Raw genomic sequence first — 15,302 nt, 5'->3', positions numbered from 1 at the left:
GGTACAACACGGGCCTAGAACGAGCTCCACTGGCTCTCTACGATCCCTGCCCAATCCCAATCCCCGATAAAATATCAGTGTTTATTTTTCTTTTTTGTTGTGCTATTACTTTTGGGAGTGAACACCAGTTCAGGGATTGCAAAACATTATCCATAATATACAGACAAGGAAGATACTCGCAACTTGCTCAAATCAAAAATGTTAAGTGTCAGCGCATTGAGCCTTTTTAGCCTTTTGGGTCTAGTAAGGGGCTACAGCTACAACCTGCCGCAGCAGCCGCTGATGAGGAACATCATTAAGGTGAGGGCCAGCGGCTTCATGCCCTTCGAATCGGATTTACTGCTGCCGCTGGGTATTCTTCGGCAGCTACAGGCCACAGATCGCGCCTCGCGCTTCATCGGCCACCATCCCAAAAGCAAACCGCAACCCAAGCCCAAGAAGCCGCAGCAGGTGCGCCTGGAACTGGCCCACCCTAGGGGTGGCAAGAACCAGCATCCCGGCACCCAGATATACAATCTAATCGACGACGATGGCGAGCTGCTGCTCAATATGAGAGTCCACAATTACCAGCAGCAGGTCAGCGCCCAGAGCAACCTCCCTGGGAGTCATCAATCAATCATTCCGGGCAACTTCCCGCTGGAGGATTCATCTCCCTTTGACACGCCCTGGCTGCCATCCAATTGGCGGCCAACAACATCCAGTAGCCTGCAGCTTGGGGTCACCTCATCCTCGCCACGGCCACTGCCTCTGCACCAGTATCTGCGAGGCAGCGCCAGCAGCGGGAATCGCCTGGAGCAGGACACGGCCAAGCGACGACGTTACGATTGGCACCACAAGTGAGGTTCGGATCGAGATCGAGCTCCAGCTGAAGCAAGCCGTGTGCGCACCAAAATTAATTTATTCCGTTTATAGATATAGCGCACTGAATCACAACACACAAACTCTTACGAGTATGCACACAAATACAATACATACCAAACAACAATAAACTTTACGATTCAAAGTATACAACATAGTCTCACAGCGATAACCCAATCCATGAACGGGTCGGTTGAGCTACCGCTAATTTGGCTTTGTTTATGGTAATTTTGGTCGATTCATAAAGTTAAAAGTGAAACCGAAACGAATCGAAACGGCCAATCGTATGAAGGAAATCGAATGAAAGGTGAATCTATGTAATTAAACTGTGAATGAAGAACATTAACATTAATTTCTGATTGGGATCCACTTGTTGGCCTGATGCCAAATGGATAAGATACATACTCGTATGTACATGCATAAATCGTTTTCCTTAAGTAAAGATATCGCTCTGCTACAGTTCCACTAAAGTGGCCGGTTGATTTAATACCTTTGGCATTCTTTGGATAATTTTAATGATTAGTAATTTCCCACCCGAATTGAAGCCAGAAATCAGAAGCATTATAATTTACAGATGGTTTATTTTCTCCTCATTGGAGAAACGATTTACAACTAAAGTGATGGTACAATGGATATTCGTAGAACAGTAAAAAAATAACAAATGGGAAGAAAAAAATGTCTAAAACTACTTAACAAAGGTGGTGGAGGCGGATGGGGGATTTCGGGATTAGTTCGGAATCATTTCGGGAACTATGACACGGACCGAAACACAGAACGGGTGGCCGGTAGGAGAGATTTACTTCCAGCCACCGGATGGGGGCAGGTAGCCGGGTTGGGAAGCCGACACCACAGGTGGCAGATACTCGTTGCTCACAGAAGCCACACCGTGTCCGTGCGAGTGTCCCTCTTCGTGGATCACCTGGATGGTCTTGATCTCCTCGTGACCGCCAGCGAAACCTCCGTGGGAGTGGCCGTGGTCGTGGCTATGACCGCCCTCTTCGTGGATAACCTTAATGGTCTTCACCTCCTCGTTTCCGTGTCCATGTGCGCCATATCCGTGGTCGTGTCCGCCAGAATAGCCACCGCCGCCGCCCAGAGCATGACCCTCTTCATGGATAACCTTTACAGTCTTGATCTCCTGGTGTCCGCCAGAGAAGCCACCGCCATGTCCGCCGGAGAAGCCACCGCCATGTCCGCCGGAGAAGCCGCCGTGACCACCAGCCTCCTGGTGGATGACCTTAACAGTCTTCACCTCCTGGTGTCCGCCGTAGTACCCACCGCCGTGTCCCTGTGCACCACCCTCCTGGTGGATAACCTTGATGGTCTTCACCTCCTCGTGTCCGTGTCCTTGTGCGCCATATCCGTGGTCGTGTCCGCCGGAATAGCCACCACCGCCGCCCAGAGCATGACCCTCTTCATGGATGACCTTTACAGTCTTGATCTCCTGGTGTCCGCCTGAGTAGCCGCCACCGTGTCCGCCGGAATAGCCACCGCCATGTCCGCCGGAGTAACCGCCGCCATGTCCGCTGCTGTCCTGGTGGATAACCTTGATGGTCTTCACCTCCTGATGACTACCGGAGTAGCCGCCACCAAGTCCGCCGCCTGAGTAGCCACCGCCCTCCTGGTGAATGACCTTGATGGTCTTCACCTCCTGATGGCCACCACCTCCGCCAACGCCATAACTGTAGCCTCCACCGCCGCCTCCGATGATGCCAGCCGAACTGGTGGCGACCAAAGCAGCCAAGAGACACACGAATATCTGCGAGGAGAAGGGGAGGAACATGTTGAAAGCGCTCCTTGGTTGGTGAGGACTGGGGGACTTACCTTCATTGCTGGAAGTTTCTTACTTGAGGGACGAAAACTCTGGAACTTCACAAAGCCGACGAAAGCGTTGAGTAAACTGATAACCAACTCCCAGCAGTCGATGGCTTTTATACAGATATCAGCTCAATCGGTCGATCGCTCGGTGACCGCAGAGATCGAAGAGCTGGCAGAGCAAACTGTTACGAGACAATCACCCGATGATGCTCCATCTCCATCTTCGTCTCCGGTTTTCGCTTGAAGATTTTGGTGGATCGTCTTGCTTTCGTCAACTTCATGGGCATCCCCCACACATGCCTCGCTCACTTCGAGCTCCTCTGGAGCATATGGACCATACGGATTAGAAGAAGTTTCGACAGCAAACCAGAAACCAGTGGGAAATGCAAATGAGTTCAATCCAAAAGCCAAGCGCATTTCCATAATTAGGCCAAAACCAACAAATATATTGATCCGTCAGGCATGAACGAATCGGCAATCGGGGGTCGGAACGACCTAATGATGGTATTAGCATCACTCCAGCCCCTGGCCCTGGGCTCGGCCCCTGCCAGGTATTGCAGTTTCGGACCGCAGAGAGTAGGAAAGGTCAGTGCGGGTCAGGTGAGGTTTGGCCCCAGCCAAGAGTTTCTCAATACTGAATTGACGACGAGGGCGTCTCTTGTAGTTTAAGATTTGTAGAAGCGATTTCGATTTCTTACCAAACGGTCATGATTAGAAAAAGAAACCACAAAAGTAGTCCCATCTGAATGGCAACTTGACCTGAAGCTCATTAAGAGTAATACTACATACTAGGACTAAACAACTCAATTTTGGTTATTTAATCTCTTTATAGGGAATCTACCGATGACATTGTACAAAAAAAATTTTATTTTAAAACAAATAACCCCCCTCATACTCGAGTTGAAATTCTCAAAGCAAACGGTCAAAAAGAAAAAATTTTTTCAATAATTTTGCTTTACATTTGCATTCAAGTTTTTTGGATCGCTTTGCCTCCTAAATGGTGCACCGGCTCCCAATTTTATTGGCCAACTAGGGGAGTTGTGTAAAACAAAGCGCAAAACAAAAATTAATAGCAATCGAAACCTCTTTTATCATTAGGCTTTCAAGGTAACTTGAGACGAGCATTTACACTGATTTAGTAAGCATTTGATTCTGTAAACCATTCCCTTTCACAAAACTTGACTTTTAGGGTTTCCCCTAACTCTTAGATGGATTTCTACTACTTTGTTCTAGGCTCAGAGTCCTCTTCAAAACTCCTTCTCTTCACCTGTTGTTACTTCTTACCACGGAGCCACTAGGCCCCCACTATTCACACTCTTTATTAATGACTGCCTTCAGATAACAACTCTCGTACTCATGTATGCGGATGATGTTAAACTTTGTGTCCAGTATGGACATTTCATTTCACTCTCGCTTGCAATCCGATCTCAATAACTTTCAGTCATGGTGTATTGTTACACCTAAATGCCTCGAATGCGTAATGCATTTCATCGCTCCAGCCCCCTATTGGCTCCTTATAGCCTCTGGGTGGTTCTCTTGAGGATTACCTTGGTTTGACTTGGGTTATTAACCCAAGTTGAAGTTTCTGACACATTTCTACCATGGTAATAGGCCATGGGTGTGCTTGGGTTTATGAGGTGGTCAAAGGAATTTGACGACCCCTATATACAAACTCTCTATATCTGCTGTTCGTCCGATTTTAGATGGCTCTTGTGTGGCCCCCAGTACAAAGTACACCAGGACCGTATAGATCAGTCCAGAAAACTTTTTACTTTTTGCTCTGCGTGGCCTTAACTGGGATGCAGGTGTGAGACTGCCATCTTACGTCTTAATAAACCTTCCAACCTTAGTTAGTCGTAGAAAGCTTGGTGTGATTTTTATGCACAACCTGATCAGGTGATGTAGATGCCCTGACTTGTTGACCGCATAAACTTTACGATTCCTATAGTCACTAGAACTTCATTCCTCTTTTCCTTCCGCTTTGTAGATCGAATTATTCCTTGCACGAACCATTTAGGGTACTTTGCTCGGACTTCAATTCCCTTTACCACATAATATCAACTCTAATTCCCTTCCTCTTCTTAAATCACTATACTAACATACCTTCCCTAATTAGTTATATTTTTTAGCTATTTTGCATGCTTAGCTCTTTGAGTTGTGTTTAGCTCTAATTTTCCTCGAATTTTAGTCTACACCTATCTTTCCTGCAGCTCGCGATCGGTTCGTACACGGTCGCGCGTCATGCGGCAGCGCCCCCGGTCGGTTGGGCGGGGGGGGTGGTTCTGCCGGGTTCCGCGCGTAACAGGCTTCGGCTTGGGTCGCATGGGCCACTTGATGGTGCGCATTGCATACAACGCCAGACAAAGAAACAGAAAAGAAAGATGGTGTAGAAGGTTGAGATGAAGGTTCGGGCGAAAGGCCGAGCCCAAACCCAAATCTCAATCGATCCCAATCAGACCGAAGCAAAAGCCAAATTAAATCATTTAAATAATATTACAATACCAAATTGACTCTGCATTCGGGCTGTTAATCATACTCACAGGTACAACCAACAACCAAACAGATGTTGAAAACGAATCAAATCGGAGAAGAGTAGGTCGAAACTTTAAATACCTCAAATAAATCATAGAGTAGCTAAATATTATCAGATTTTCGGATAAATTTTCAGATGGTTTATATGGCAAAATCAATTTTGAAAGTTTCATGGGATTATCTTTAGACTGAAAAGATGTTCTTACTTGCGAGATATCTTTAGCGATTTTCCTCAATTACAGAGTATAATTCCCTATTTTTCCTATCTGCTTTGGTCAGTGGAGGGAGAGGACGGGGGGTCCATTGATATTGTTAGCCAATTTTAATTACAGTTTTCTTAAGAGCTTTCCTCACCTTGAGGTTTGAAAAATGTTTGGCTAATTTGATTACCAAACTAAAAATAATCAAAAATACAATATTTTTATTCCCTTTACTCAGTCTTTTACAATTTGTATTTATATAATTCATTTCTTTCTCGGATTTCATATAATTTTAGTGGAATTGAATAATTTACATACTCGTAATTGGAATTAAAGTTCATTTTGCAATATATTTCTGAAACTTAAACAAAAATTTAATGATAAATGTACAATATGTAAAATCTATCAGCATAGACCTCAATCGAATTTAATTCGATTTGTAATTCTTGAATAATTAAAAGGATTTCAACTAAAAACGGATTGATTTTACATATAAAATACCATCTCTTCGTTCCCCACTAAGTGCTTGAACAAATGTAGAAATGCCAAACAATTTTATTGGAATTATGCCAGAATATATGGCTGAAAACTTTCTAATCTGAAACGTTTTTTTTAAATATGCACTCAACTTTCACTTGTTCGCTCCCGATCCCCAGGTCCAAAACGAAAGAGATGGCAGACAGGAACTAGAAGGAGACAAAGAGCAGAGCGTTCAATACGGGCATGGGAGAAAGAAGCCAAAAAAGAGACAGAGAAAAAGTGTTTGTTTCTTGGTTCATTCTAAATTATCTTTATCAATTCGCCCATTGTGTGAGCGTGTGTTCTCCCGCGGGATTCGCTCCCGAATACATTTATCTCTAAGAATATGTTTAAATCAATAGTAACCGAACAAAAAAAATATGCAAAAAAAATGTAGTATGATTCAATAATAGTTGCCCCGATGGTCTCATGTTTCTGATCTTTCACTTTCATTTCGGTTCGGTTAGTGTTTGTGGACAATGTGGGTGTTGTGGTGGCTGTAGTGTTGTTCGAGTTGTCCGCATTTTACATATAAGAATTATACAAACATAATAATATTAACAACATTAGAATAATGCAAGGGATCGAAAGATACAGGGAATATGGGTTCTGAGATGTAAGATGGAGCATTATAATTAACTAAAATTTAAATTTTACTGTGTAAAAATTAAACCTTGTTTTATGGTGACAATAAATATATAGCATATCAATCTCGATGGAAACAAACAAAATAATAATAATAATAATAGTAATGTAAGTCGAGTTACGGAGAGGATTCCATGTACGTAGGGTAATATGTGGGGTGTGTGTTAGCCTAAAGTACATAATTATAGTTGAATTATAGTTAATGTCGGATGGGGAAGGGGTAACGTTGTAGGCAGATGTTGTAGGCAGCTCGCGTGGGCCGTGGGGCTGCAGCAGCGACCTACAAGGCAGCGATCACGCGATCGCACAGCTGTTCCGACTGCTGCTCGTTGGCGTCTTGCAGCGGTTCTTGCTCTTCGAGCTCTGGTTCAGCGAATTGTAGCACTGCGATGTGGTCAAAGCATATGACTTGAGCGTGGACTTCACCGAGGGCGGCAGGGGCAGCGAATCGATCGCGTATACGCTCGTCCTCCGCACAATCGTCCGGCAGCACAGCTCCTGCAGCGAGAGAACTGAAGGAAGTAAAGGAAGTTCATTATATATATATGTGATATCATGTGGATGAACTGGGCGTCAGTGCGTTTTTCATACATCAGACAGTTGCAAACATAAATAATTATGACCACGGTAAATGTTCAATACCTTTCCTATTCTCCTAAAATAGCAAAAAAAAAAAAAAAAAATAATAATAGCCTCGATGGACAAAGATTTATCAAGAATTTACGTGCAAAAATTCTTTCAAAGTTTCATCCTTGCCATAAAAAATGTAAACATAACCAGCTGACCTTTAAAATAAAATGCCAACATTTTTACACTTTTTTATGAGTTTTGACATTAAAGTTTCATCGAAAGATGTTTATTTTTTAATAATGGAAAGTTGCACGTGTTGTAAAAATCGCCTCATTTGTGAAAACATGTTATATTTTTTGCCTTAAGGGTGAATTTATCGGTGAAAAGCGTGAAACCCGTATTCGACCCGTATGTCGAACATTAACCATATTATCTACCTCCCCTACAATTCCTACACATCTTGAATCTTATACTAGCTTGCAAATTCGAGGGATAAGTAATCCATTAGCATGCGCTGTCATCATTCAGAACCAGTCACTTTTCGGATACTTAATATGCCACTATGCCTCATTAGATCAAATCTGCATATCTCATAATTTCAATAGAAAGAAAACTTCTCCAAAAGTTCCACGTTCTATATTGCAACAATAATTTAAAAGCCTGCCTTTGTTTGGGGACAAATCAAGGATTTTGTAACCCATAGATGCCGCATCTAGTGAGAAGGCGACTGAATGTAACAAAGAGAATGTGAGCGCTGGTGTTTGTGCGCTATCAAATGCATACATTTTATTATCTTTGCATAGCTTATTTATATCGATAGAGTATTTCGGAAGATGCAATGATTCCATTATATCCAATGTTTCTGAACAACTAAAATGAATCGATATCTAGACCCGTGCTAGAATTAACCCAATTGACACTGCACTCTGCTTTGGATCAGAGCCTCAACTCTCAGAAAGGTAACTATAGTCTCCGTGTATTAACAATTAATTTCAGAGAATTATAACTCGATTGACACTGGACTCTTGTAGCACTTTCAAAATTGATAATTAAGGCGGTTTCAGAGAATTATTCTTTAACATTAAAGGATAGCTGATCGTATTACCTAATTTGCTCGCAGCGACTTTTTGGATATTTGAATTACATATGGCACCATTTATGACTCGCTGCCAAAAAAACAAATTATGGATACGATTACATTTTCTCAAATGATTCTATTCTAGTTTTGCACGTTCTAAAGTAGCTACGATGCTGGCCTGACTTTATTTTTAGTTTAAAAGACGCACAGCGAGCAGAAGAATGTATGAGATTCAATTTTACCCTTATTGCTGCGCCAAATGTGCTCCATGCCGTTGCGATGGAGCGCCATGCGGGCCAGCTCGCAGAAGGATTCACGTATGTTGAAGTCGCAAAGCGGCGATATCTCGAAGCAGGACATGTTGTTGCGGCTGGCATAGGTCTCGGCCTGTTTGGCGGCCACCTGCCGCTTGAAAGCCAGATGCAGGCGATTTCCCACCAACACCTTGGGTATGCCCGGAGCGTGCTGGAGGTTCGGAAGAGAAGGAATATACATAGTTCCGTGTATTGTGAAATGTGATATAATGAATACTCACCTCGTCGACCTCTTTAAGCCATCGATCGATGCCATCGAAGCTCCATTTGTTCGTTATATCGTATACTAGTATAATACCTTGAGCACCGCGCGAATACGAGCGAATAATTGTACAGAATCGTCCCTGTCCGGAAGTGTCCCACAGCTGGAGCTTCACCCGTTTACCCTCCAATAGTATTGTGGTTGTTTTGTACGCTACCGTTTGGAGGATGTGAGAGGTGCAATCTATTTGATTAGAAAATAGGATATGTTGATGAAATGTCCGGTTTAAGTCTCTGGCCCACTCACCATTTCCGCTGCAGAAAGGACTTTCGGGGAAAGGATCCTCCAGGTTCGAAAGTATCTCGTGCTTCCCCACATCGCTGTCGCCCACCAGAAGAACTTTTAAAAGGTAGTCGTAGTCTTTTGTCATGGTTCCCATGTGGCTGAAACAGAAACCAGTGACAGAGACTAAACGTTGAAAAACACTAGCCAGCCCCGATGGATTCTGGTACAATTTATATATAAAATACACCTAATTGGTCCGGAAATGATTCCTCCCCCCATCTTCTGGGTTGCAAAATAACATGTAATTCAATTTAACAAACTGTTGGTCAAGTAACCTGGCCCTGGCTAACCGGTACAAACCACAAAAGTTTTCAAAGTATTGATACACACGTATTATCTGCCGGTATACCAAAAATTGTTTCTTTCGGATAAATATTGCAACGACATTGGGTAAAAAATACATCCGAGAAGCGGGTATCCCCTATCACATAGTCGACATATGGCCTATAGTTCTCTCTCTATCCTTCTCACGGAGTTGCTGTTTATTTTGCGTTGCCGTTAAGTGACTTGTCCATCTCACTTACTCACGCACAGCCAGGCGCGGCACCCACGGCGGCACGACGGCGGCACGACTGTAGAGAAGTACCGCAGTGCATATGCAAAAAGATAAAATATACAATGTATGCACATACATATGTATGTAAACTAGATAATTATATTGGATATTTTACCGACATATCGCTGAGCTTAATATTTGAAGTTTTCAAGGGGTTACGCTGATGCGGATATTTTTTTGGGCTAACCTGCTTCTGCAGCTGTGGTGGTGGTGCTGGAGGTTTGGGTGCTTTTGTTTTGCAACACAACGAAACGCACACACACACACACGAGCGCAAATACATAAAACACTAACTTTTATTAACCATTTTGTGATCAATAAGTTAATTATTTATTTTTTTTAGATACCGCCTGCAGTAGTTGGTTTTTCTGCATTTGATTTTAAAATTCACAAAAAACTTGCTTTGCTCATGAGGTGTGGGTGTCGCTTTGCGTGTGTGTTTGTATTGTGCATGCCTTATTTTGATTGTTTTTTTTTGCTGCTCCAGTATTAAAATAAGTTACCCCAAAGGTTTGTGGTTTCGTTTTGGGCTTGAATTGAGGTTTGTGGAACTCTTTTTTAATAGAAACTACTTTTACCATTTAGAATGCACGCAATTTCATTTTCGTAATTTTAAATAGAGATGAGAGCGATATACTTCGCCCAGTGGTGCCGTTCGCTGGTATTTTTGCAATACTCAGATCAACAAAAAAAATGGTCGGTATATACTAGAAAAGCATCCGAAGGTATTTGCTGGTATTGCTGGTATGTTTATACCAGCCTCGAAAACTGTATTAATTTGATATATTTTGCCAGCAAACATATGCAATATGAGAACAAAAAACCAAATAAAATGTTTAAATAATGAAGACAAATAGAGTCGCCATCTGCTGCTGCAGATAGTCAAACACATTACCTTGTCAATAAAATATTGGGGAGCCCAGGATATGCCTGAATAAGAGCGACCCCAGGCGAAGAAGTGCATTTTATTAACTTTAAACAAAACCAGCTGTCTGAGCAGTGTAACCGTACGGAATGCAGTACACACCTCTGGTCACACCACTGGCAGCTAGCAGAATATATGACATTTGTTTGCTAGCAAACAGTTTTTGGATCTGAGCTTGTACTAGGCTTTAGGGAAAAGTGGTTGGGCGGCCCTTGTGTGGCTTTGCATTTGTTGCGCCATATAAGTATGTATATTTGACTCTTGATGGCAGTGTGACCGCAGCTGGTTAAGCATGAAGTCTCTAGCCGAATTTTAAATTATCATATCGTTTTGAACTTATATATCACATTCTATCGAAACCCATCCCTAGTTAAATATACGTTTTCGTTTTGGCCTCAACTTGAGCGGGCTTAAAGGCCGTAGGAGGGAAAGTTCTAACCTGCAAGCGGGTCAATCGGAAGCAGACCAAAGGCCAGCGCCAACGTGCCCCCCAAAACGAGCGGGCTCACTCACCAGTTGCTCCCCAGTCGGTGACGAGACGTTGCCGCTCCGCTTTCTGCAGCCGCAAACAGCTGTTGCCGAGCATTTCCTGCCACCGCTGCAACCCACACCTACCCCACAGCACCGCCATAACCTACCAAGATGCGTCTTCAAGCTACCTGTCTGCTGGCCCTGGTGGCTCTGCCAACGCTGTGTCTGGGCCTTCTCGATGGCCTGTACTGCGGCAAGGAAGACTGCTACGATGTGCTCGGCGTGACACGTGAGTCGTCCAAGTCGGAGATTGGCAAGGCCTACCGCTCGCTGGCGCGCAAGTACCATCCGGATCTGCATCGCGGCGCCGAGGCCAAGGCCCTAGCGGAAGAGCAGTTCAAGCTTCTGGCCACTGCCTACGAGATCCTTCGCGACGAGGAGTCGCGCAATGATTACGACTACATGCTGGACAACCCGGATGCGTACTATGCCCATTACTATCGCTACTACCGCCGCCGCGTGGCACCCAAGGTGGATGTGCGCATTGTGATCGTGGTAGTGCTGACGATTATATCGGTAATACAGTACTACTCCGGCTGGCAGCGCTACGACTCGGCCATCAAGTACTTTGCCACGGTGCCCAAGTACCGCAACCAGGCGCTAGACATAGCGCGCGAAGAGATACAGGAGCGCATCCAGAAGAAGGGTAAGAACCGCATGGCCAAGACCGACCAGAAGGAAGAGCTGGAGCGCATAATACGCAAGGTCATCGAGGAGAAGATGGACGTGCAGGGCGGCTATGCGAAGCCCACACTGTGGGACGTGCTCTGGGTGCAGCTGCTCATTTGCCCCTACACGCTGCTTACGTTCATCGTGTGGCATGGCCAGTGGTTCTGGCGCTATACGTTCCTCAAGCAGCCGTACGGCCGCGACCAGAAACTGTATCTGGTGCGGCGATACCTTAAGATGGGCCATCATCAGTTCAATGCGCAGCCCGAAAAACAGATCGAGGAGTATCTGCATCTGGAGCTGTGGAAGCGCGACAATTTCGAGGCGTGGAAGGCCGAACAGGACGAGGAGATGAAGAAGAAGCTGGCGGAGAATCCACGCTACAAGGCCTACAGGCGCTACATGAAGAACCATGGCCCCGGACGCATCACCTTCGAGGATTAGCTAGAGCCCAGCCCTTAGCTCCCCACACACACCGATGTTCAAGTTTTATTGTTCCATCAGTAATCCAACCGACTCCCTTAGACTTTCCCCCCTCCCCGCAAACACTCGTTTTTATATACATGCATATGCATATACATATATGTATATATTTTGTACGAACATTTTCAATGTCTAGGGCGAGAAAAAATTAGATTTTGCATTAGCCTAACAAATAATTTAATGTATCGTTCCATAAATTGTGGCGTTGACCCCGCCGTTACAGGCGACACAAAAGAGCCGCAGCATAAAACACAAACACACCACAGACATAGAAACCGGTTCAAGAACGTGGCCGAAAAGATCAGTTTTGTGCCATCTCAGCGCGGTACTACAGTGGAGAGCGGTTGCGATGAGAACAGCAACTATACTACTATGCTAGAACAATTAACCCATCTCAGGCACGGAGGCCCGTGCCCGTACTCCGTACAGGTTCTCTTCTCTTATAGTTATAGAAAATCTACGCTGAATGTTACAATGTGAATGTGAGAATGTAATAAAACTACAATAGTTACCACCGCACAATCTTAATGGGGTGCCAACGGCACTCTTCTAGGTTTGCACAGTTGTTCTTCTTCGATGCTGACGCGGCCCCCAAAATTGGATGCCGTGGCACATGTATTTCTTCTTGTAGCACATAGTCAGGTCAAGTGTTTATACAGCTGCTATAGAGCAATCTCCATAATTCGAATTCGCATTCACTTCCACAAAACGACTAGGGTGAGAGTGGGCGGGGCGGGATCGAGGCCGTATACTAATACTAGTCAATCAGATATTTGGAATCGTCTGCGAACTCCTCGGAGTCCAGCAGATCCCCGACAAGCGCATAAGGGTCATCCTTGACGGAGCGCACACTGTGGTGATAGACATCAACATCGTCGAAGTCATCGTGCTCCGGCTCTGGATCGTCCAGCTCCATTTCCCGTTTCTCCCCGGCCGCCTCCAGATCATGATCGTCGGCATCGGCCTCGTCCTCTTCGTTGAACATGAAATCGTGGGTGACAATGCATTCCTCCAGCACCTTGGGCGGCTCGGTACCAAGCATTAACTGACCGATGAACAGTGCCTCCGGGACATGCCTCTTTTGGAGCTTGCGTGCGGCCGGACGCTTGGCCGCTGGCGCGGACGTAGTGACGCCGTTGTGCTGATCCAGGTGGGCGGCCAAGTAGTTCTTCTTGGTGAATCCCTTGTCGCACTGCGTGCACTGGAACTGCTTCTTTCCGGTGTGTGTACGCCGGTGCACGGTCAGCACGTGGGCGTAGGCAAAGCCCTTGTGGCACACCTCGCACACATACGGACGCTCACCGGTGTGGATGCGTTCATGCTTTTTGCTGCTGCCAAAGTCCGAGAAGCGGCGGTCACAATAGCGACACCCATAGGGCTTCTGCCCGGTGTGGACACGCATATGCCGGCGCAGCTCCACGTTCGATATGAAGGCCTTCTGGCAGACTTCACACGGATAGGGACGATCGTTGTTATGCCGCCGCATGTGTGCGTTGAGGGCATGCTGATACTTGTAGGTGTTCCCGCACACATGACAAATTTTGCGCGCACGCTCCGCGTGGCGACGTGTCTCAGGAATGCCTATCTGTTGGCTATCGAACAGCACGTAGCCGTCGTCAACCTCCCTCTTAAAGATCGGTGTGACGCGTTTGTAAGTGCGTTTGCTTATATTGCATCGTTGAATCGTGTTGAGGGCCCGTGATGAAGTCCGCGGCGGTTGGGGCAGCTCAGTCTGTGGCCCCCCCTGAGTTTTCTTAGTTAGTATCGTTTCGATTTCATAGGCATGCTCTGGGCTCGGGGGATTCTCGTCCCAGGTTTGTGGGACGGTCCTCTTTTTATCCTCCTCATCCGACGACATTTCGTCTTCTGGCTGCTCCTTAATGGGCACCGTCTCTATGAGGGTGTCCAGCGACATGACCAGTGAATCGGCGGTATCTGGCAACAGGCCCAGTGAGTCTGTGTCCTCCCCGTCCTCCTGAAAGTACTCAAATTTGGTGACGGGAAGAATCGGAGCTGCTGTTGTGGTCGCTGCAGATGTAGGTAATATTGAGCCAGACCCAGTGGTTTGTACTGTGATTGCCCTGGGCGCTGCTGACACTGAACACACCACCGTCCGACTTGCAAGAGGAATGTCTGCATCCACTTCGACGCGTTTGATTTTTAAGCTGGATGGCAGCTTGACGTGATGCTGTTCCAAATCCAGTTTCAGCTGCTGGTTCTTGGCCAATTCGTCGACGTCGACGAGAAGAGCGCTGTTGGTCGCAGTGAGGAATAGCTTTTCGATCAGCAGGCACTTCTCATAGAAGCGGTAGGCGACTGCTAGTTCACTGTGGCACTGCTCGCAGATCTTGTCCGGCCAGCGCTGCATTTGCAAACTCTCCAGTTGCAGGCTGGTGCAACAGCGGATCATGTCCGCAATCAGGGTGTGCGGCGGCTCCAAGTCATGGCTGTAAATGGAGATATGGCCGGACTCCTCATTCAGGCAGATCAGGCAGGCCACGTCCAGATCCACCACACGTGACTCCAGGTTGTTCGCCATTTGCTAATTATAGCAACAATTAATTGCTAAATGCAATTTTACACAAAAACAAAATGTTGATTCTTTTCTGATTTAGCGATGGGAGTTTGCGCCCATGTACCTGCTATTCGAGGCAAATGCGATATATCGATAAGTGTCTACATCGATAAGTGTATATTGCATCGAACATTTCATGTATATGTATGTCTCCCCCGCGACGTATTTAAACAGAAACTAAGTGAGTGTATACTCACGATAACCAACTTAAGGGTTTTTTTTTTTATTAAAAATGCGATTGTCTGCAATCAGCAAAACGAGTTAATTGTATTTAATTACAAAAATCCTCTCCAATGGAATTATGGAAAACACGGCGACAGATCTCGCAGATCTTGTTTGAGGTCCCCAGAATGTGGAAAAACTCAAAATTCGAAATGGCAATGTGCATTTTATCGTTCATGCGGGACCATGTTCACCGCACGTGACCCCAGGTGGTTAGCCATTGGCTTAGCTACATAGATCATGCACAATAGCCAACAATT

General features: G+C 45.5%; 5 protein-coding genes across 7 annotated transcripts; 2 read left to right on the top strand and 3 right to left on the bottom strand.

Moving 5' to 3' along the window:
* The first annotated feature begins 198 nt into the window (after window positions 1-198).
* On the top strand, window positions 199-840 carry LOC111070220. The gene has a single exon (XM_022360611.1). The coding sequence runs from the start codon at window positions 199-201 to the stop codon at window positions 838-840; it is 642 nt and encodes a 213-aa protein (XP_022216303.1).
* A 725-nt stretch (window positions 841-1,565) lies between these two features.
* On the bottom strand, window positions 1,566-3,093 carry LOC111070219 (glycine-rich cell wall structural protein). Its single transcript, XM_022360610.2, has 3 exons — window positions 2,877-3,093; window positions 2,683-2,786; window positions 1,566-2,617 (listed from the first exon to the last, which is right to left on the bottom strand). The coding sequence occupies exons 1-3, from the start codon at window positions 3,091-3,093 to the stop codon at window positions 1,655-1,657; spliced, it is 1,284 nt and encodes a 427-aa protein (XP_022216302.2). The 3' UTR covers window positions 1,566-1,654.
* A 2,613-nt stretch (window positions 3,094-5,706) lies between these two features.
* LOC111070247 (ras-related protein Rab-40C) lies at window positions 5,707-10,305 on the bottom strand. 3 transcript variants are annotated; one of them, XM_022360660.2, is made up of 5 exons: window positions 9,825-10,088; window positions 9,043-9,179; window positions 8,756-8,979; window positions 8,463-8,685; window positions 5,711-7,084 (listed from the first exon to the last, which is right to left on the bottom strand). In XM_022360660.2, exons 2-5 carry the CDS (start codon window positions 9,173-9,175, stop codon window positions 6,867-6,869), a joined length of 798 nt encoding a protein of 265 aa, XP_022216352.1. In that variant the 5' UTR covers window positions 9,176-9,179; window positions 9,825-10,088; the 3' UTR covers window positions 5,711-6,866. The 3 variants fall into 3 exon arrangements, with proteins under 3 accessions (XP_022216350.1, XP_022216352.1, XP_022216351.1); XM_022360659.2 differs by lacking the exon at window positions 9,825-10,088 and adding an exon at window positions 10,216-10,305 and having other exon boundaries at window positions 5,712-7,084; XM_022360658.2 differs by lacking the exon at window positions 9,825-10,088 and having other exon boundaries at window positions 5,707-7,070.
* Window positions 10,306-10,787: 482 nt separating this feature from the next.
* On the top strand, window positions 10,788-12,324 carry LOC111070246 (dnaJ homolog subfamily C member 25 homolog). The gene is made up of 2 exons (XM_022360657.2): window positions 10,788-10,806; window positions 10,933-12,324. The coding sequence occupies exon 2, from the start codon at window positions 11,205-11,207 to the stop codon at window positions 12,204-12,206; it is 1,002 nt and encodes a 333-aa protein (XP_022216349.1). The 5' UTR covers window positions 10,788-10,806; window positions 10,933-11,204; the 3' UTR covers window positions 12,207-12,324.
* An 81-nt stretch (window positions 12,325-12,405) lies between these two features.
* Window positions 12,406-14,890, bottom strand: LOC111070244 (neurotrophin receptor-interacting factor homolog). The gene has a single exon (XM_022360655.2). The coding sequence runs from the start codon at window positions 14,782-14,784 to the stop codon at window positions 13,003-13,005; it is 1,782 nt and encodes a 593-aa protein (XP_022216347.1). The 5' UTR covers window positions 14,785-14,890; the 3' UTR covers window positions 12,406-13,002.
* Window positions 14,891-15,302: the final 412 nt, after the last annotated feature.

This window comes from Drosophila obscura, unplaced genomic scaffold (assembly GCF_018151105.1).
Source record: "Drosophila obscura isolate BZ-5 IFL unplaced genomic scaffold, ASM1815110v1 contig_28, whole genome shotgun sequence".
Lineage (NCBI taxonomy): Eukaryota > Metazoa > Arthropoda > Insecta > Diptera > Drosophilidae > Drosophila > Drosophila obscura.
The sequence above is the reverse complement of the archived record's forward strand: the minus strand, read 5'-3'. Positions and strand labels throughout refer to the sequence as shown.

Excerpts from the sequence above, each read along its gene's own strand:
- LOC111070220 (XM_022360611.1), top strand. The coding sequence starts at position 199 with ATGTTAAGTGTCAGCGCATTGAGCCTTTTTAGCCTTTTGGGTCTAGTA.
- LOC111070219 (XM_022360610.2), bottom strand. The coding sequence starts at position 3,093 with ATGCGCTTGGCTTTTGGATTGAACTCATTTGCATTTCCCACTGGTTTC. Across the intron at positions 2,787-2,876 it reads TGGAGATGGAGCATCATCGG|CCATCGACTGCTGGGAGTTG; the intron begins GTGATTGTCTCG and ends TCTGTATAAAAG. Across the intron at positions 2,618-2,682 it reads AGAAACTTCCAGCAATGAAG|ATATTCGTGTGTCTCTTGGC; the intron begins GTAAGTCCCCCA and ends TTCTCCTCGCAG.
- LOC111070247 (XM_022360659.2), bottom strand. The coding sequence starts at position 9,175 with ATGGGAACCATGACAAAAGACTACGACTACCTTTTAAAAGTTCTTCTG. Across the intron at positions 8,686-8,755 it reads GGCTTAAAGAGGTCGACGAG|CACGCTCCGGGCATACCCAA; the intron begins GTGAGTATTCAT and ends CCGAACCTCCAG. Across the intron at positions 7,085-8,462 it reads CATTTGGCGCAGCAATAAGG|TTCTCTCGCTGCAGGAGCTG; the intron begins GTAAAATTGAAT and ends TACTTCCTTCAG.
- LOC111070246 (XM_022360657.2), top strand. The coding sequence starts at position 11,205 with ATGCGTCTTCAAGCTACCTGTCTGCTGGCCCTGGTGGCTCTGCCAACG.
- LOC111070244 (XM_022360655.2), bottom strand. The coding sequence starts at position 14,784 with ATGGCGAACAACCTGGAGTCACGTGTGGTGGATCTGGACGTGGCCTGC.